This window comes from Etheostoma cragini, chromosome 2, assembly GCF_013103735.1.
Source record: "Etheostoma cragini isolate CJK2018 chromosome 2, CSU_Ecrag_1.0, whole genome shotgun sequence".
Classification (NCBI taxonomy): domain Eukaryota; kingdom Metazoa; phylum Chordata; class Actinopteri; order Perciformes; family Percidae; genus Etheostoma; species Etheostoma cragini.
This window is the reverse complement of record NC_048408.1, coordinates 17,787,263-17,808,140: the sequence shown is the minus strand read 5'-3', so window position 1 is coordinate 17,808,140 and position 20,878 is coordinate 17,787,263. Positions and strand designations below refer to the sequence as shown.

General features: G+C 41.3%; 1 protein-coding gene across 6 annotated transcripts; it reads right to left on the bottom strand.

Annotated features, from left to right (window-relative positions):
* Positions 1–557: 557 nt before the first annotated feature.
* Positions 558–20,705, bottom strand: LOC117961266 (transcription activator BRG1). Of its 6 annotated transcripts, none has more exons than XM_034899817.1 (34): positions 20,593–20,705; positions 19,773–20,011; positions 19,040–19,172; positions 17,777–18,331; positions 17,486–17,584; positions 16,401–16,659; positions 16,051–16,177; positions 15,732–15,905; positions 15,434–15,607; positions 15,172–15,345; positions 15,013–15,060; positions 14,225–14,355; positions 12,786–12,843; positions 12,601–12,710; positions 12,285–12,432; positions 12,008–12,171; positions 11,802–11,868; positions 11,518–11,628; positions 10,766–11,008; positions 10,525–10,638; positions 10,189–10,296; positions 9,573–9,659; positions 7,988–8,034; positions 7,734–7,900; positions 7,404–7,567; positions 6,177–6,437; positions 6,002–6,079; positions 5,665–5,883; positions 5,271–5,551; positions 4,397–4,505; positions 4,134–4,235; positions 3,338–3,470; positions 2,722–2,861; positions 558–2,358 (listed from the first exon to the last, which is right to left on the bottom strand). In XM_034899817.1, the coding sequence occupies exons 2-34, from the start codon at positions 19,971–19,973 to the stop codon at positions 2,323–2,325; spliced, it is 5,022 nt and encodes a 1,673-aa protein (XP_034755708.1). In that variant the 5' UTR covers positions 19,974–20,011; positions 20,593–20,705; the 3' UTR covers positions 558–2,322. The 6 variants fall into 6 exon arrangements, with proteins under 6 accessions (XP_034755708.1, XP_034755717.1, XP_034755725.1 ...); XM_034899826.1 differs by having other exon boundaries at positions 6,210–6,437; XM_034899834.1 differs by having other exon boundaries at positions 5,271–5,533; positions 6,210–6,437.
* Between the last annotated feature and the right edge of the window lie 173 nt (positions 20,706–20,878).

Here is a 20,878-nt window from a genome sequence, read left to right as displayed (position 1 = left end):
GGATGTTTATATCATCTGGATAAAGAGCTTCTGTATTAATTTATTTACATGACCTTACTGAGAAGTTTAATGTTAATTTTATATTTCTTGTCATGTTGGAGGCCATGTTGGAAATAAGGTCAAGCTGGGCCAAAACAACATCTAAATTCCCTGGAAGTAATTTTACATCGCAGTGTTTAACATTTCTTTTGTGAAAAGCTTAAAATTCAAGGACAAATTTGAGAAAATAATAAAAAATACAGAAGGTTTAATTAAAAAAGTCGTCTTGCAGTGAAATGGCAGACTGAAAGGTGTTTGTATGAGATCTCCTCCTAAAGGTCAAACAGAGCCATGACATCTGACAGATTTAATGGCAGAACTCTGAGCTGTTTTAAGTAATCTGATTATTTCTTGATCGTATAAAATTTCAGAAAATATTGAAAAATGCTGATCACTCCCAATGTTTTCAAATAGCTTGTTTTGTTCCACAATTTATCAATTACAAAAATAGTTACAGATTAATTTTCTGTCGGCTTATCAATTTATTATTTCAGCACTTTATCACACAGACAACAACATAAGCTTTTACTATGATTTATTGTTACGTTTTGAAATCCAGCAACAATGCCCACAACACTACACAGACAGATCATAACAATTTAGTGGCGAAAATGTTGATGCTTTGGTTGTATGTTGTTCACTCTATTTACCTACCCTAATGAAAAAAGTACAGTACTGAACTTGTGAGCTGTACACACGTGCAATGACACACTTTTTAATGCTCTAAAAAATACTCTATAAAGTATATCCAACACTGTACGGCCATGAGGCATTCACAAGCAGAGAGGAGCCACTGTCCCTCTGGTCCTTTGTCTTAAAATCAAAACCATAAAAAGTGCCAAAGTACATACATCAAAACAGTTCTGAAATCCTAAAGTCACCACACAACAACTGAAGGAGAAACAGTTAAAGTTACAGTACTCATTGATGAATTACGACCTCATGATTAAGTCTACAATCAACAGTTATAAGTGCTTACAGTATATTGGAAGTGTAACAGGTACGCAGCAGCAAGGTTGTTTTTATACTGTACTTTATATACAATGACCGTGACCCAACTCCATTAAACCTCACTCAAATAACTGTGGTGAGTTGCTAAAGAGCTTCTGAGAAGTCTGGAAACACCCTGCGCCCACAGCAGGATTCCAACTCAAACAGTGAGCCCCGGTCACAAATATGTGATGTGCATACACCTCGGCAATCACAGTGGCTCCAAAGTGGCTGAGTGTTATTTGCAACATATCGCCACAGTAAAGCAGAGGCAAAACATCAGGTTTGTATGTCCAGAAGCAAGCTAAGGTAAGGTAATGTTGGGTAGTGAAAACAGCTCCATCTGAAAACATTTACTGTTTACATTCAATGTTGTTTACTTCACTTTACTGAATATGCCAGATCTAATGACTCAGGATAGCTAAGGACTCATTTTTTAATCCAAATATGTCCAAAACAAATAATTTGGATAAATAAAGGCGTCATAGGAAATTAAATGTCTTGTTATGTCAGAGCTGAACATACTGAACATTTACTCCTCTTAAATATGGTTGGGGTTAGTTTAAGGGTTTTAGTTAAAGCGGTGTATAACATTTTTATAATAAGTGGTTTATCACACACTTTAATGTACTTATAAGCAGATATAAGCATTTATTAATGTATTTGTAAACAGATATAACTCTGCCTGTGGTCACCAATAAGTGGAGGCTGGTTTATAAAAAGAAAATGATAATAAAGTAAACCAAGTTGTAATAAGATAAAATATGTCTTCATAGGAGAATTACAATTACTGTATTTATATACTGTTTATAAATGGTAAACAGGGGGGATGGCTTCAGGGAATTTGCAGTATATTTTCTACATTGAGCTGACTCCCAGAAGGGATTTCACACCTATACACTGACACGGTTCTCATTAAAACTGATTTAAAACCCTCCTGCAATTGCACAAATAGGTTAAAACATTTGATCCCTTTGTGTTTAGACTATTCCAGAATAGGCCTCAGCAGAGAAACAGAAAAGGTTTATGTGGTGTGCATAGTCAGACTAATCTGTGTATTTTATGATACTGTATGTGTACTGTTTTCATGTGATGTCAATATGACTAATCAAATAATATGTATGTCTGTTTCTGTATAGAATGTATTGCAAACCACCCTTCTATTGGAGTCCTATGATATTTGACTGAGGATGGATGGAGTTGACAGAGGAATATTTTATTTACTGTAAATGCAATGCTTGAGTTGGAGGAATATCCCTTTATTTCCCGTTCTCTCCCACATTACAGTACAGTTCAGGACTCCTCGTCAGTGGCACTGGGGGAACGCTCCTGGAGAAGAGAAAAAAGAGAAAACTAGAAAATGTCTAGAATATTCTTTTTTTTGCAGCCCAACCCAACTCGTAAAGAATAAAAATACCTGATAAGACTGATAAAGTTGACGAATGGATGAGAATCATGGTATATGGGTTATGACTTTTTTTTATTCAAGCAATTGTTCACGAGAAAATCATGAAAAAGTTTTTAAAAATAGCGTCCCGTAATGGGAAGAAAGCACTTTAAAATTCCTGGGTACACACCAAAAACTTTTGTTTCCTCTTTACCAACTTTTCATCAGGTTTAACTGATAATCCCCCACCCACCCACCCACCAACCCACACACATACACACACGCACACACACACAGTGAATTACCTCTTCCTGCTCATCCTCAGAGTCGTCATCACTAACAACAGGTTTGGCTCTACTGCGTCCTGATCGTCTGCTGCGAACCTTCCCTCGATCTCCACCTTTATCCTTCCTGCCCAGACGGATCTTCACTTTCACTGAGCGAGCTGGACACACACACACACACACACACACACACACACACACACACACACACACACACACACACACACACACACACACACACACACACACACACACACACACACACACACACACACACACACACACACACACACACACACACACACACACACACACACACACACACACACACACACACACACACACACACACACACACACACACACACACACACACACACACACACACGTAACATGTTTATGGTATAAATAAAACTAAGATGAATCTAAAGCGTGAAAAAGCACTTTCTGTTTTTGAAAACTAGTGTTTTCAAAACAATGTAACTGAAGGTGAACTTGAGTGTCTGTCTTGAGCAAAAAATTATCGATGGCAAAAATGACATCATAGAACATTCTTACAACTGACAAAGGGAATCACAAATTAACTCAAACATAAATTGCATATACAAACAACAACAAACTAAAACGGACATGCTTACATTCAGTCTCTGATCCTTCCTCCAGCTCGTCTTCCTCTTCCTCACTCTCCTCTCCTTCACTTTCCTCCTCCTTCTCAATCTTTTGCCTCAAGCTGGTAAACACTGACTGGAGGACGATGGAGTCTTCATATATCTGCTCACATGAGAAAAACATGGCAGAAAACAACTGTCTCTTATCATCATCAAATGCAAGACAAGCTTAACATCGCCATCATCAGACCCTCCATAGTGGGAGCCAGCTGGCATGAGCCGTTCCCCTATAGGATCAACAACTTCAACTAGCCAAGTTGACCACTTATTTTCAGTAACCACAATTCATACATGATTACTAACATTTCAGCATTTTATGGTAAAGGAGACAGACAGAAATAGTTGTCTGCCATGCATGATAAAGGCATCTGGTGGGCCAATAAGCAACAAGATGCATACTAGCAATTATAATACATAGCAGTTATAACTTGAATGTCCTTTATTTAAACCTTTCTGATCAATAAAAACACACATATATATAACAAAACAATACAGTTAAAACAAATTATAATCCCTTCCAAGTCTCTCCAATCAGACTTTTGGCATTTAATTATGGTGCATCAAGCCTTTAAGTTACCTAAATATAGGACAAGTAGTGGCTGAGATATAAAAAGAAGACAAAAAGTTATTTCTGTAATGGGTACAAATCAGACATTCATCAAGTGACAGGTGTACAAGCTACTCTCACTGAACAGTACACTTTAGAGACAAAGAATGAAGGTGTTTTCTGCGTCCATGAGTAAAGATTGTAAATAATAAGTCTCACCAGTGATCCCTCCAGGTTAAAGGTCTGAGCGTTTTGGAAGAGCAGCATGACGTCTCTCTCCAGGTCACCCAGACTGCGATAACGATGACCTCGAATCCTCTCCTACAGTAAAGATACAGTATGTACTGCACATCACTTAGTAACATGTGACGTGTATGTGTTAACCTGTACATTTTCTTGTTGTCTTTTTGTTGTTGTATGGGCGATACTTTGCAGCTGAAGTAACCAACTTACCCCGAAAGATTTTTTTTTTCTGATCTAACCTTGATCTTCCTGAAGTCCACAGGCTTGCGGATCAATTCGTAGTACTCTGGCAGCTCTTTTCGAGATGGCAGCTGGATGAACACCTCGCTTAGCTGACGCCCACTGGCGCTGCAGGGAATGGCATCATCACTTTTTGAATTCATCAAATGAAATGTCCTTTGCTCATTTATTCTACTTCAACACTTATATGGGTGAGAGACAACTTTCATAATCTCCCTTATCTATGAATAAAAACTTTAGCTTTAGAGTTCAGACCCATCACTGTTTTCCAGTTTCTAGTTAAATTGTAGGTTTCATATTTGTTTGAAAAACCATACATTACATACATTTTACATTACTTTTTCCTTAAACCACAGCCCCACGACTGATAAATAAAATACTGTTTGCAAACATATAAAAGCCAATTAATAAAAGTTAGTAAGATTTAAAGCTCTCAATCTGCAGGTCCACATAGCATGCATTTAAATTCTAAAGTCCAGCCAGCAGTGGTACAGACATTATATACATATAGTACATGCACTATTGGTGAATATTAGATAATTTCTATGCAATTGTTTTGCACTCTACTTCACTTTGTATGCATTTAATGCCATTTGTGTGACATCTGATGGTTTAATTCATGTACATGTTAGCATATTTTAAGATGTCTGATTTAGTGATATTAATTTTTGACCTTTCAATGAGAGCAGAACAAGTATTATTTCAGAAAATGTGTGTAAGCTGTTGTGAAAACTGGTGACCTTTCTCAGTTACTATACATTTTCAAGGAAGGGCTTCTCTTTTGACCTTAAGTTGTCCTGAAGCTAAATAACGATGCCTACAACAGAGATATTTTAATGTCAGTGTATAAGCACCACAAAACTTGTGAGCTACCTGTCTTTATACTTGATGACAGCGTCCACAATCTTCTTCATCTTCTTTGTGAGGGCAGGGGGGTTGGGGGAGAGTTTCTCAGCAGGTGGTCGCCCCCTCTTCCTCTGCCTCTTCCCATCTTCATCTTTGTCCCCTCGACCTCTTCCCCCAGAGGAAGAGGAGGGACCAGGGAGATCCGGGTCGCGGTCACGCTTCCTCTTGCGGGTCGTCTTTTTGTGACGTACCTCTTCCTCGATCTCCTCTAGTGTACCCTCCTCTATCGCCTGCACGGGAAACACAGACTGAGAGATTAAAAGAAGAATCAACCCTTTACTCCAGGAAGCGAAGACATTTTATGTTGTATTTAAATTGGATGTCTTTTTCAGCTCTGCCCTTGCTGCGTGAGGCTAATAACCTTGAGCCACTGCTTCTCCGTCAGCGAATCGCTGTAATCCACCTCCTTCCGCTGTCGTGAACCTCGTCCAAACATTTTCTCTTCTTCCTCCTCGCAGGTCAGCCGTTCGACCTCAGCGTCATCCTTCATGATCCATGTGGGCAGCTCGTCCTCCTCCATCAGACGAGGTTTTCGCCGTGGGTTACGGGCATCCTCGCGACGCCTGTCTAGATCCATACGCTGAGGGAGAAAGAGGCAGAAAAAAAGGGCCACGAACATAAAGTATGTAGGGAAAGGATTTTAGTTCAAGGCTGTAGTTAAAGAATTGTATAAGGTAAAGTTTATCTTCAACACTGACCATGAACTGATCAAACTCTTCCTCACTCCTGGCAATCATCTGATTGACCGTCTCATCATCTGGCACCTCATCCTCCTCCTGAATATAGCAAGCACACATTGGCAATCAGAGCAATAAGCAGGCTCACTCTTTAAAATTGTGCTTCTGATTGTTTCTGGTGCACGCACACACACACATTAATGCGTAGACAGACTTCCTGACCCCAGACCTCGTCCTGCTCCTCGTGTTCCAGGATGGCCTGCAGGAAGGCCCTGCGCTCGTGGCTGGAAGACTTCTGATCAAACATGCCAGCCTGTATGACCTTTTGGTCCACGTTAAGTTTGTACTTGGCAGCAGCCAGAATTTTCTCTTCAACACTGTTGATTGTGCAAAGACGCAGCACACGCACCTCGTTCTGTTGACCGATACGGTGGGCTCTGTCCTGAGCCTGCAGGTCCTGGAGAAGAACAAAAGCCCTGTTCACTCAAAGGGACCACCAACTCAACTGATGTCCTCTGTGGGATTCTTAAATGTTGTAAACTGGAACCTCGCCTGTTCCGTCAGCCGTTTCCTAACCTTCGGCTTCTTTTTTTTGCCAACCTAGCCATGACAATAGTGTGCAAAACTCCATCACTACCTTGTTCTTCCAGCTAGATGGTACCTGTATGTGTGCAGTGCCATCGCGAGACCTGATATCACAAGATACCAAGATTGGAAAGTTGCAAGGGTGGTTTTTCCTCTCACAGGCGCTAGGGGGAAGCAAGACTGTCACTGCCCGATGTCAGTCGAGTGCAGATTTGAGTTGCGCATGCATCACTTTGCCTAAAAGATGCTAACAAGAAACTTCTTTATTGTCAATACAACAAAACTTGACCTATTTATTGAAGTTTGTTCACTGCTGGCTACAAGTTATCAATCAAACACAACAGAGGCTGTCCCTTGAATGGTGTTTTGAGCTAACATTAGCAATCAAACAATCATAGATAGTTAAAATGCTTTTGAAATGAGTCTCATCTTCTGTTATTGTTTGTAGTGAGAAAAGTTTATTATTTCATGGATTCTACAAATTTCAGTATGACACGTCAGGCCGTAAATCTGAGCATGCGCAACTCACATCTGCACTCGACTAGAGCCGGTCTGACTCAACTCTCATCGGGTATGACGCATGTTGCTGTAAACCGTTTAAATCTGAGCATGCCCGACTCAAATCTGCACTCAACACACATTGGGCAGTAACAGAGACGACCACCATTCAACTCTAAAAAACTCATACAACAATTCCAATGACTCAGAAGCTGTTCAGTTAAGGTTAATTAAGCTAAAGAAACTGCATAATTCCCATTTAAGCAACTAAAAGTTGAGATCAGCTTGATATATGATTTAAATATGTAAATTTGTAAATTAAAATAAATATTCATCCCACCTGATGTGGGTTCCAGTCAGAGTCAAAAATAACCACAGTGTCGGCAGACTGCAAATTTAGGCCGAGGCCTCCAGCTCTTGTGCTCAGGAGGAAGATAAAGTACTCTGATCCTGGTTCATTGAATGTTTTCAGCAACATTCCTCTATCTTCAGCTTTCGTAGTGCCTGAGATGTTAGGGAGGAATGGAAAGAGAAGAAAAGCCCATTAAGGAAATAAAGCTTTAACAAGAAAGTGTTGCAAAAGAATCTAAATTTAAGGAAAAGGAATGAATGCAATACAAAAAGAATAAAGGACAAATTCACAAACACGTATAGAGGTAAAGTGTCTCACCATCCAGACGCAGATACTTGAAGCTGCGATAGGCAAAGTAGTCCTCCATGATGGTCATGAGTGAGGTCATCTGACAGAAGAGCAGTACTTTGTGGTTTGTGGCTCTCAGCTTTGGCAGGATTCGATCCAACACCTCAAACTTTCCTGATGCCCGATACAGGTCTGGACTGACGTAAAGGTAGTTGGTTGGGTTAACAAAGGTTACAGTTTGTGTATGTGTGATTTGTTGATCTTGAAGTGGAATTAGCACTTACCCCTGGACTATCCCACCAGAGAATCCTAAATGTTCAGAGAAAGATTCCTGCAAAAGCAGTCAAAAATGTATTCTGTCATCAAAAATGTGTTCTGCAAGAGCCCTGTCTTGCAGTTGGAAGCAAAGTGTCTTTGCCGTTTAAGCCTAGCGCCCACATCTTTTAACTCTCGTGTTGTCTTCTTGTCAAAAGTGAAAATCCACACTGTTGTTGACGCATTTTGATCAATTTTTGTCCCTTTTTTAACACTTTTTAAACACTTTTTTCAATGTTTGTCACTTTTTTGACATTTAATACTACGTTACACTAACTTATCAACTTTAATATAATTAACCTATTTTATAGAACATTTTACCTAATTTTTGAGTTAGAAAATCTGAAATTAGGATTAATTAAAGCTAAAATTAAAGGAATGGATCTTGATGGATAATCACAGACTGGAATATGTCAACTTTGACTCAATACTGTTTTAAAAACCACTCCAAAAGCTATAAAATTGAATAAGACACCCCAAAATTAATGAAAGTAGAGAATTGTACTTGCCAAAGAGCGTTGTGTGGAAACCATCATGTTATTTGGGGTAATTAAAAATAGCATTGATGTAAGAAAACGGTTCAATTTGGCCTGTGATCACATGAGGGTTGAATAGCAAATGCTCTTGCTCCCATCTTTATGCCCATGCGCTGGTCTCACAGGGAGGTTTGTTCAGGTGCATTCTTGGCGTATTGCTATCTTGAGGCGGCGGGAAGTGATTGTGCCATTGACCAACAAAAACCTGGTCTAAAGCCAATAGCACAGCAATTCATTGTTCTTTTAACAGCGCATTAGTAAAATGGGCCTAGACTTATGCACAGCGCACGCACACTATGCTTGTTACACACACACACACACAGGGAAGAGCAGCAGCACACAAACATGCAAAAGATTACAAATACAAATATTACAGTGCAAATCAAAGCTCTAAGGTACAAATGTGCCTGGCTTTTAAAGTCAATAGGAGATGACACTCTGATTTGTATATTGCATGTTATTCCCAAAACACACCTATGTTTTCCCCCATTAAACAAGCAAAAGTGGATTTGAACACACCCTAACTAACCTGCGCCATGTGCTTATATTGTTAAAACAGGGCCCACAAAGGCAAACACTTTAGTATGTGGCTTTATTTTGAAGCTTGTGTTGTTCAGCTCCCTTCAGCATCGCCACAAAGTCAACATTGTGTGGAAAAAGACACACATAGTAACGGATACATCTGTATCGCGCTTTTATGGTTTTTGCCATTCATTTACCCACCCACACACTAACACACACACACACACACACACACACACACACACACCAACACCAACACACACACACACCAACACCAACACACACACACACACCAATGGCAGCAAGCTACCACAAAGGGTGCTGGCCTGACCATCAGCAAATGGTGATCAGTGGTTTGAACCCGCAACCCAATCAGTAGAGAACCACCTCTACTTCCTAAGCCACAGCCGCCCCACTGGCTCCTTATATCCTATCAAATCTACACAACACCTAGTGAATCAAATACATGTTTTTGCATCACACTCCTCAATAGTACCTCTATCTGCTGGAACATGTATGGGTGGTTACAGATCTTCCTCAGCTGCATGATGGTGTTCATCAGTGTCTTTGTGCCACCTTTACCCTGGTATACACAATGAGACAAATTGTATGGCTTGTAATCACAATTGTATTCTTTCATTCAATATTTATTCATAAAGGTTATGCCAAGGACAGTCATCAATTCTCTCTCAAGGCTTCAAATAAAGCAATATTTTGTTTTTTAAAATATGAGAGCCAAGAATGATAATAATAACACTAAGAATGAAAATAAAACTTTAGCATCCGTACCAACAAAAAAGATCAGAGTTTATTTCATTTGCAACTTTTCCTAAAAAATGTTTGTAAATGTCAAATAATTCAAGTCTTTTTCTGACTTTTCTGTGTAAAAGCCAAACAACAACTCTGGCACAAATAGCAGTATACGTTCTTGACCTGTCACCTTTATACATCCCTAAATGTTATATAAATCATCTTGTACCATGTATTCTTGAGGCCTATTATTTAAAAAACTATCCTGTATCATAACACACATGGAGTAGAGACAATTTAATTTTGGTGTTGTATAGTTATAACGATGCCAAATCAAATATCCACAGTGATTATGTCCTCACCTTCTTGTCCTTCTCTGATCCATCAGTGAGCAGGACCCCCTTGGCCTGCATGTGCCTGTACAGCACCCTCTGAAGAGATGACATGTCACACTTGATCACATATTCCACCTGACGGAGAGAAGACACATGGAATTAAATGAAAGAAGTGTGGGAGGTAGAAGTATAGCCACCATTGCATTTACCGGCATTGCAAATAATAAATAAAAAAATACTAGAGAACACTTGAGGACTTGTTTCCCATCCGTTAGCAGATAATCTGGACAATTATGTGCTTGTCAATTTGCATGTGTATATGTTAGTGTGTCTGCTGTGTGTGTTGAAATAGGTAAAACATGCCTTCTCTGGAAGCTGTGCCTCCACTTCCTTCTTTAATCTGCGTAACAGGAAGGGACGAAGTACTTTGTGGAGACGACGGATTATCAAGATGGTCTCCTCTTCATTAAGGTCCACCTGGAGAGTAAAAGAAGAATTTGGCAAGTTATTTGGCAAGAAAGACAGTATACTTCCTGCCTGTTGTCATCTCAAACACTTTGAAAAAAGGAATGGAATGTGGCCACATCTGAGTCACTCTCTCCACCTTCTCTCCAGTCATAGCGAAAGGGGCGTTGAACCACTGCTCAAAGGTGCTGCAACTCTTGAAGATGGTGGGCAGGAGGAAGTTTAACAACGCCCAGAGCTCAGGTAGTTTGTTCTGAAGCGGCGTTCCTGTCAGCAGGACTCGTCGTGGGGCCAGGTAGTGAGTGTTTAGGACCTGGGTCAGCTTACAGTGGTGGTTCTTCATACGGTGGCCCTCATCCACAATCATGTATTTCCAACGAATCTGGTGGGGTTGAGGTAAGGGAGTGAAGAGAGGAGTACATATAGATAAAACTTTGACTTTACAGTCTCATTGGATTCAAACCAACCAAAAACATAAAGTGGTCATAAGGAAGATCTCTTATCCAGTGTCCTCATGACCATGCTGGCTCAGTCCCAAGCCAAAGCCTTGAGCCACTACATGGGAAACAACACCCACCTTTGAGCAGTCAGGAAGCCTATATGACTACATGAGTGCATAGCAGCATGACGTTCACAGAGGACAGTGGGAGACGCGGTATACAGGTGGTGTCAGTGTGGCAGCACCTAGGAGAAAGCACTGAGATGCAGCATAGGGGGCGGTCAGATTGGCCAGGTTAAAATACTTTTAGACTTTGGGGATTTAGGAAGTGGGAGACGACAAAGAAAAACACATAAAAACAAAATCAAATTTGAACAAAAAATGATTTTACAATGAGTGCCTGGGTGTGTTTGAGCGTGTCCTTCTGCTTGTGTTTGTACATCTCATCTCACCTTGGCCAGTACTTGTTTATCCTTGATGATGTACTCGTAAGTGGTGAGTAAAACATTAAACTTGCCAGTGCGCAGCTGGGGGACAAAGGCTCTCCTGGCAGCAGGAGACCCCTGAAAGAAGAAACATTCAAAATTACAAACATGAAAGAAACAGGTATATAAAAAGCATCATCTCCTTCAATAAATCAACTTCAGCAGGCCTCATTATTGACAATAATGCAAAAGCTACAAAACAATTGATAAGGGCATTTGTAGAAACACACGTTTCGGCTGTAAAAACCCACCTTGTAGGACACTTTGACAACTGTTGGTGCCCACTTGTCAAACTCATACACCCAGTTAGAAAGAGTTCTGTCAATGAGAGGCAGCAATTTATTCCAAACACCACAAAATCCGTTTTCCTTCATTCGTAGTGTTTGAGCAAATAACTTCCACAAGGAATAAGAACAAAACAACAAAATATTTTTGCAAATAAGGAGGTTATGCTAACGAGAGGGGTACAATGATGAGGTAGGGACCATTAAGCCGTTTGTTCTCCATGAGGTATGTGATGAGGGCGATAGTCTGAATGGTTTTTCCCAGACCCATCTCATCTGCCAGGATCCCATTCAGATTATTATTGTAGAGGGAAACCAGCCACTCCAGACCTTTAATCTGACAGTCAAGCAAAGCATGTATCTCCTTTGTCAAGTCATAAAAATCAAAAATGTATTTGTGTATGGCAAGGTAGACAATACCATGTAATCTATCTGATTGTGCTTGTTCACCTGATACTGCTTGAGTTGTCCATTTATTAGCAAACTGGACTGTTTCTCCACCTTTTCTGTAACAGCGTGAGCCACAGAATAATAAGACTGGAGGCCTCGGGCGAACGCTGCACCGATATATTCATCATCCACGTCCTGTTTAGCATTTCTGCAGAGGAAACACGTGTCAGTTTTATTACTAATCATGACATTAGGTCATTTGGTTGACACCTTTTGTAAATACCGTATGAGCACATGTATGCTTTGTTTGGGTGGCCCTAAGAACATAAATGGTAGAAGAATGTAGCCAAGTGTAGTACTCCTTATATGTACTCACTCGATGATGTGTCGGACGTCCACCTCTGACACATCTTCACAGTCGGGGTCTGTAATCTTCTTCTTTTCCTCCACCTGAGTAGCCGACGGCTGAGGCTCCTCCTCTTCCTCCTGCCAGACAGCTTGTCAGTGATTTGAACAGTGAATGTGAAACTGGCTTTAAACATGTCTTTTAAAACAACCCACCTCCTCCTCTTCCTCCTCCTCGCTGTCTTCACTGTCTGAGCGAGGAGCCACCTCATAACTGGACAAAACACGTGCATAATCAGATTGACTATCAGCCCCTGTGTCTGAACCTTTTTACTGTACAGGTCACCCTCATGCAGATGTTAATTTTTAGTCACACACCTAAAAAAGCCTTAAAGTGAATTCATTAAAAAAAGCTGGCTTAAAGCTACAGGTGAAAAATTACTTTTTTGTCATATTTGTTCAAACTTTCACTATATCCTCCTGACAGCACTGCATGAATCATGACTACACGAATACTACATTAATGAAAAAAATTCCTCTGCCTCCTCCTGGTGCTCAAATGGCATAAGGAAAACAACCAAACAGAGGAGTCTAACACAGTGAGCACTACTCGGGAACTGCGGTGCGGTTAAACCCTTCAAACTAGGCAGCACTGATCAAATATGAAGATATTATGTGGAGGACATAGACAGATTGTGAGATAAACAGTAAGACAGAATGAGGGCTCTCACAGAGAGAGACTGACAGACAAATAGCAGTTCAACCAACCAGAGCAGAGGCCACTTGTCCTGCCATGGTGAAGATTCTTTTACTGCATAGCCTATTTCTTGCATCAGTTTTTGAGAAACATATTTTAGTGTACTGGTGTAGCTGTAAAATGAAAAAGTTTGCCAGGGCTTGGCTTTGTCTCAACATGATCAGAAACATTCTAATTTTACAGTGATACAGTTTTATAAAATCTGTTTCTGTAAACATACAGTTAAGGCGAGAAATAGGCAATGCAGTTAAAGAATCTTCATTCATATTTGATCAGCGCTGACTAGTTTGACAGTTTTTGACAGTTTTCATTGACACTGCGGTGGTAGAAACTTCTCGGCTCTGATTAGTTATATATCTTTGGGTGAGTTGGAAACATTGCACTGCAACGTTATATTACTTGCACTAACATACACTATATGTACCTTGTGTTTAGTATTTTCTTTTTTCTTTTAGAAGAAATGAGCCAAAAAAATATTTTCCTGCTTGCCTCTCAGGGCTTCCGTACATGTTTGATGTATTTGAACATGTTTTATGTACTTTAATCTGCATGCTCTCTTTGTGTTCTATATTTTACCTGGCTGCAAGACACATTTCAGTTAGCATCTTTACCATCCACACACATCTTATCGTATGTTTTCTTGTGTTATGTAGCATAAATCTTACAACTAAAGTTACAACTAAGGTTCAAGCCAGCTGATGGTGCCGGATGAGATTTCACTTCAGATTTTTAATTTGTCTTATTTGGACCATGAATTTCATGGCAATTCTTCCTTCATCATTCATTATTTTAATCAACGGTTCAGCAGGCTACCTTACATTGCTGTACCTACAGCCATAGACACACACACACACATTTTCATACAAAAGCTTCTCTTCCTCTGTACAGCCAGTCTCACCCAGGGTTCATCTCCAGCCAGGTCTCTAGCTGTCCAGCTCTTGGAGCGTCCAGTCCTGTCAGGATGTTCCCACTGTCAACGTGGATGACTTTCACAGGCAGGTCACTCATCTGGCTTGTCTCATCGAGAGGCTGCAGGGGAGGAGGTAAGTTTTCTATCTTGGTACAGGTTAAATTTCGGACTGGGCGAGTCGTATTAGGCTGGGTTTAAAGGAAATGAGACAAAGCTACTGTGTGTAGAAGTTAAGTTTACACTAGTGATCATAATGCTTCTAGTGTTTCGCCAATTTGACAACCAATAAGTGTCACACAAACATCCAATTATAATTTTGTCGTCAGCGCATGCTGCATTAATATTATTTCCACACTTTTACACACATTTTCTTCTGTTTGGGGATTTGTTTGCCATTACAATTGTTGTCACCTCTGATAGATTATTTACTCACTTGTTTTCGGAACATGCACACAAGAGTGAACAAAAGAACCATTTTGGGAGCAAAGAACTGTGTGCAGATTTTACTTTTAAAATGACAACACTAAAAAGCAAAACTTTGTGCGAAATTGAATCTATGGTGTGTTTAAAAGGAGCTCTCTATGGAGATCACTGAAAGCAACAAAAAAAATTTGAATAGAATGTGAACCCAGCATTTTTGAAAAGCAAAATGTATCACAAAATCTGTGACTTTGAATATCTGCTTGAACTACCTCTCCCTCACTTAAACAGATTTACAGTACCCAATACATGGTTAACCTTTAAATCCCATCACTACAGCTGCTGCATCTGCTCACCTCGCCATCAGGACCCATGACAGGAGTAGGACCCTCTGCATTCTCCAACTGCAAGACAAGAAGAAGTTGGTAAATCCCAACAGAAATCACATTCATCTCTAAAAGCCATTAATTATTCCAAACAAAGATCACTGCTGCCAGAGCTCCTGTTTTCAATACTTTTTTCTTCTTCTTCTTCTTCTTCTTTTTCTCCTTGAGGGCCTGCGCAGCTTTGTGAGCTCTGACCAGCTCGGTGAGGTTGGCGACATACTCGTCAGTTTGTTGCAGCAGGTAGGCCAGGCGCTTATCCTTCTTTTGGTCAATCAGTTTACGATAGCCCTCCTCATCCTCAGCCTGGAAGGACAGACACATATACAGTGTGTGAAGGAGGATATGTGTATTTTGGAAAGTGTGTAACTGTGTCTGTGTGGTTTCTTCTTACCATGAGCCTCCTCATCCTCTCTTTCTCAATGCGCTCATTCTCTTTTTTCTGCTCCCGTTCAGTATTGGCATGGTAGGTGGCCACAGCTTTTGTCAGTTTCTGCATTTTGCCTGTGATGGAGCGGTGGTACTCTTTAAAGTCTTTGGCGTGTTGCAGGATGCTGTTGAGGTACTCCTAAGGTAAGAGTTGTATGGGATGAAGGACAGAGAAGACAATAAACAGGAAAAGACAGGAGTCAATCAAAAACACCCCTTTTAATCTTATCAAAGGCAACATAATGACTGTACATGTCCTCTACCTGATGTTTCTGCCGGCGTTTGCGTTCTTGCTCAATCTTCTGCTGTTTCTCCAGTTTCTCGGTGATGCGCGCCTCTCGCAGAGACTGACGCTTGCTTCGCTTGTAGGCCTTGGCATCGAGGGCAGTCTCTAGCGCTGTGTCACGACGCATACACACCACAACCTCTTGACGCAGCTGTGGATAGTCATGCAAACAGACAAAAATACAAACATTGACTCTTCATTAACACATCCACCATTACTGAAAAAATCTCCTACATGTGATGTTGTGAAGGTTAGAGGTGAAAAGGTGAAGCTTGATGGTGTAGTGCAAACTGTACCTGTCTCTGGAAGTTTAGCAGTCGGAGGGCTTTGAGCTCTATAGTAGCTTTGGTACGTAAATCCCCAGCCAGAGAGCCCGGCAAGTTCTCCAGCTCAGCAATACGATGAGTGATACGAGCCTGTAACCTGAGGGAGTACTAAGTTGTATTTTATTATGAATTGTTCATGCTTTAGGTTTTTTGTACTTTCGATTTTGAATACCTCTGTTAGACGGTACGCTAACCTTTTTTTTAAAGGCAAATTTAGCAAAAACTCTTCAGCAATGTACTGCTTGTAGTACAGTACAGAGTAACCATTCAACCCTTCGGATTCCGTCATTTCCTACTGCAGGAAAAGTAATAAGATGTACCTGAACTCCCTCTCCTGCAGTATCTCCACTGGGTCGAGTCCACAGGGTTTCTGAATGGGGGTTATGCGGTTCTGCTTGGCATGGTAAGGCATCATGGGAGTAGGCTGTGTCGGCTGGCCGGGGGACTGAGTCTGGGGAGGCATTACTGGGGAGGCAGCTGGGGGAACTGAAGGTGGGGCAGGAGAGGGTCGACCAGTGGGCTGAGGGGGGATAAGCTTCTGGGGTGCGTTGGAGGGGGCTGCTGCATTCACCATGGGGCCTGGAGGGAAGTGAAGTGTGGGAAGGAAGACAACATTCAATGTATAGAAAATGTGTAATTTTAATAGTAAAAACGTTTAGTGTCTCCCCTTTAATTCTGTTTTTTTGTAGGGTTTAAGCAACATTTAGATACTGGCAACAGCAACAAGGCACTGAACCCTAAAATCTTCTAATGCACAGAAAGTTATGCATTTTGTTTTTAAAGATAACTTCTGGAGTTTATAAAGACTTGTAGCACTATGGAGCAAGGATTTTATGAGTAGGCCCCAATATTGTTTGCTGTGCACACCCATCAGGGCACATGAGGAAGGAGACGATGTATACATTCCTTCTGTTGTTTTCATGCTATTCAGTTCAACAATTGGTGGCAGTTAGGCACCAAGATACTGAGCAATGCACCAACAAAAACAGGGCAGAAGAAGACTGCTAGTAAGTAAACATGAATGTAACCAATTGTTTACAATAAAACTCAGCAGGGCACCTTTAAATATTTAGAAATAGTTTGTTAGAAATAAATATTAGGAAAATACTGGAAGGTAGAATAAATGTAAGAAGATGCAGGCAATGAGTGTCTTTATCATTACAGTATAATCAGCCAGAGTCTACAATGTGAACGCTAAAACCATAAACTCTTATCAAAAGGACAGAAATTGGCGTCATATAAACATGCTGTTCCTATCCGAACTAATTTGTTTTCTTACTAGGATAAGAGTTCACACTTGGAATTTCTATGGACATATTAGCTCTCCCTTAGCCGCTCTTCCTCTAATACATGAGCTACTCACAGTCAACAAGTTCAACTAAAGTCTTGCAACAACACCTTATACCTTCTGGCCAGCACTTGGGAGGTCCATTTGGGTTTTGTCCCTGCATCCCAGCTGGAGTGCCCGATGGGCCTGGAGGAGGCATGTTGGGACCCATCATTCCTAAAGAAACAAATAGGTCTTAAGACAAATGGCTCTTATATAACACAAAATAAATTTGAAAAAAAGACATTTGTAAAAAATATGCACCTAAGTATGAAGATTCAATGTTAGATACACATGTGTCTTCTATCAATTACCCATCATACCAAAGCATATAACTTGATATTCCAGACATTCCCCATGTGTGCTCACCATGAGCTCGACTGTAGCCTGAACCCATTGGCCCAGGCACTGGTACTGGTCCTATTGGTCCACCTACTGGCCCGCCTCCAGATCCAGGAGCCAAACTGGACATGGACTGCTGCTGCTGCATCCCCGGCATGGGCCTCTTCCCTTGGACAGCCATTTGGAGGTGGTCTGGCAATGGCTGCCCACGGGCCAGCATCTTATAAGCCATGATCTGGGCTCTGAGTTGGTGAAGCTGGTTCTGGTTAAAGGGAGTAGGGCCACCAGGACCTCCAGGGCATGGAGGTACTCCAGATTCAAGGCCAGATGCAAGGGTGGAGAGACTGGGGCCAAGGCTGGGTCCAGGGCTGGGGCCTGGGCCGGAGCTACCTGGAGGGCCAGGCCGGTTATTGGGACCAAGAGTGTGTTGATCTCCACCGGGGCCATCTAAAGGTGTAGGGGCAGAGCCGGGACCACCAGAGGAGGAGGAGGAAGAGGACGATGGCATAAGCGGTCCAGAGGGGGGACCATTCGAAGGGACAGGGCTGGAGTGGTCAGAGCCCCCTAATGGAGAATGGTATCCTGGAAGACACAGACAGAAAGAAACATTTCTAAACATAATATACTGAAAATCACAAACCAATTTAGTAATTTTACACTTCTCTATTTTTGTTTGGTGTTTGTGGTTCATATGAAATAAACAAAATAGAACATGTGAAGCAGTAAGCTAGAGAAGCTTGTAGTCGGATGTTGAGAGCCGACAGAGCCTGGCTTGCTTCATCCCCACTTCCAGTGTATTTGTATTTTACGTTCCAAAATGAGAGTGCTATTGAACTTCTCATGTAACTCTGATTTCCCAAAATGTTGCAACTATTCCTTTAACAAGAGCCTGCATCGTAATCTTGCCAGACTGTCATCATGTTTTTGACTCTGTTTCACAGTGCTAAGCCTGTCTGTCTGGCTAACTGTGTTGTTTCATTTCCTTTAACCCCTTCTTATAGTGGACTGTATGCAGAGGCCAAGCTACACAGTTGCTACCTGCCTGTTAACAGCTCCTTTATTAGACTGAGCTCTTGTACAAGTTTTAGTATTTTGATATTAAAAGAAATGTGTTAAAGAGTTTGAAAACAATGGCTCATGAGTTACTTGATTGATCATGAGTTTACTTGCGACAATAGAGATACTCCCTACATTATGAGCCAGCCACACCACATAACCAGAACACAACTTGTCTTAAGCAATGATGGAAAGGATGAAATTGCTCAAGATAAGTCTACATAGCGTGCCTACCTTGCGAGTGTTGGTCTAGAGGACTGGGTGGGGGGCCCATACCACTGTGCCCGCCCTGTCTCATTGATAGTCCCTTCATCTGGCTGAAGCGGCTCTCCTCACTCATGCCTTTCTCATGCATGCTGTCCATGGGCTGTGGGAGAAATCTAAGGTTAGAATGAAACTATCATCCTATTCAAAATTATTAAGTAGTTTCAGTTACAAACACAACATAGTGTTGCTAAAGTAAAAGCAAATTTAAATAAATAAAAAAACAGTGATAATATATAAAATCTAAGGAGTTGTAAGATAATATACAATAATAATGAATGGATGAATATGCAGTTGCAGTTATTTACAGGTATTACAGGCTATAAGTAATAATTGAATTCTCAAATATGGATAAGTGATAAAATGTGCCAGTGGTAGCATGTGCCCATTGTGATACAGCGGAGGCATTAAGAAATTTAGAGTGATGGTCCAGTCATATAAAAAAATTTGCAATTCTTCCTTGTCCACAGTTGATCAAGTTTTATGTTTTCTGTGGAATAAATGTCAATATAGCTGCGTGGTAGAGTTCACAGATCATGTAAATGTGAAGTTTACACTCCTAAATATGCATAAATAACATTAAATATGTGGTATATGAATTTAAAAATAACTATTGACACTCCACCTGTCTTTCCCAAAGGACTAGAATTAACAGTGGTGATGGTTTGTCTCAGCGGGACGTTGCGTGTTTGTACATCCTTACTTTGTGCGGAGGGTGCATGTTGTCCTGGCTGTATCCAGAGGGCCCTGGCTGGGAGTGGCCCGAGGATGGAGGGCCAGGGCTGGGGCCCATCATGCTGTGAGAGGAGCCTGGGGAGGGCCCTGGGCTGGGGCCCAGCATCGCCCCAGGGGAGGGAGGACCTGGGCGAGGGGTGCCTCCCATGGGGGGATCTGGTGTTGACATCGCCCTGGGTCTCTTGCTCCAGGATGAGCAGCAAGGGCCTGAAAGACATGAAGAAAAGGGTGAGAGGGAGTGACAGCGAGCACATGATCTTTGCAAAAAAAACAATTTTGGCAATTGATATGCAAAAGTTAGTGATCTAAATTAGCATTAATGTAGTGGTCTAATTAGACAAATCTGTTAATATATTGAAAGTGAGGCTGCATATATGCCTTCAACTATGCTTTTCTGACAAATGAAGTAAGTGCACAACCTTTTCAAGATATGGGTGAATTTTACCCAACGCCTATCAGATGAAGACTCTCCATTCTCCTGCTGCTGCACCAAGTCACCCGTTGCGCGCATTTGCAATTACAGCTGCATGGTCTACTACTGCATTTGAACTGAAGGCGGGGAAATTTAGTAATATATGCAGATGAGCCCATGCCACTGAGAATTTCCTCAATCAGACCATTATGGGGTGTATCGTTAAATATAAAAAGGGGAATGGCGGACTGTGCTTGCGCGACTGACCTACCCGCATCAAGAGGACAGTCGTTCCTGGCTGAATTTCTGCGCTCCCGAGTTTATATTTGCGGGGAATAAAATAAGGCGCAGCAGTTGACGCAATTAGTCTACTCACCCTCTTGATAATCTGCCTTCAAGCGTAGATTTGTTTCATCGACGCGGCTCGAGCGCCCCCTCCACCGCTTCTATGACCGAATGTCTAGTCACTGCTGTCCGGCAGCGCGCATGCGTGGGCAGCAACAGCAAGGCATTGTCACAATGACCATCAAATCTGTACTGGCACATGCTTAAATCAAGCCTTTTAAAACATTGAAATCCTGAACCAACAAAGCTAAATAATAGTACATGAATAAAAAATAAAAAAATAAATAAATAAAAAAAAAAAAGCTACAGTACTAGGG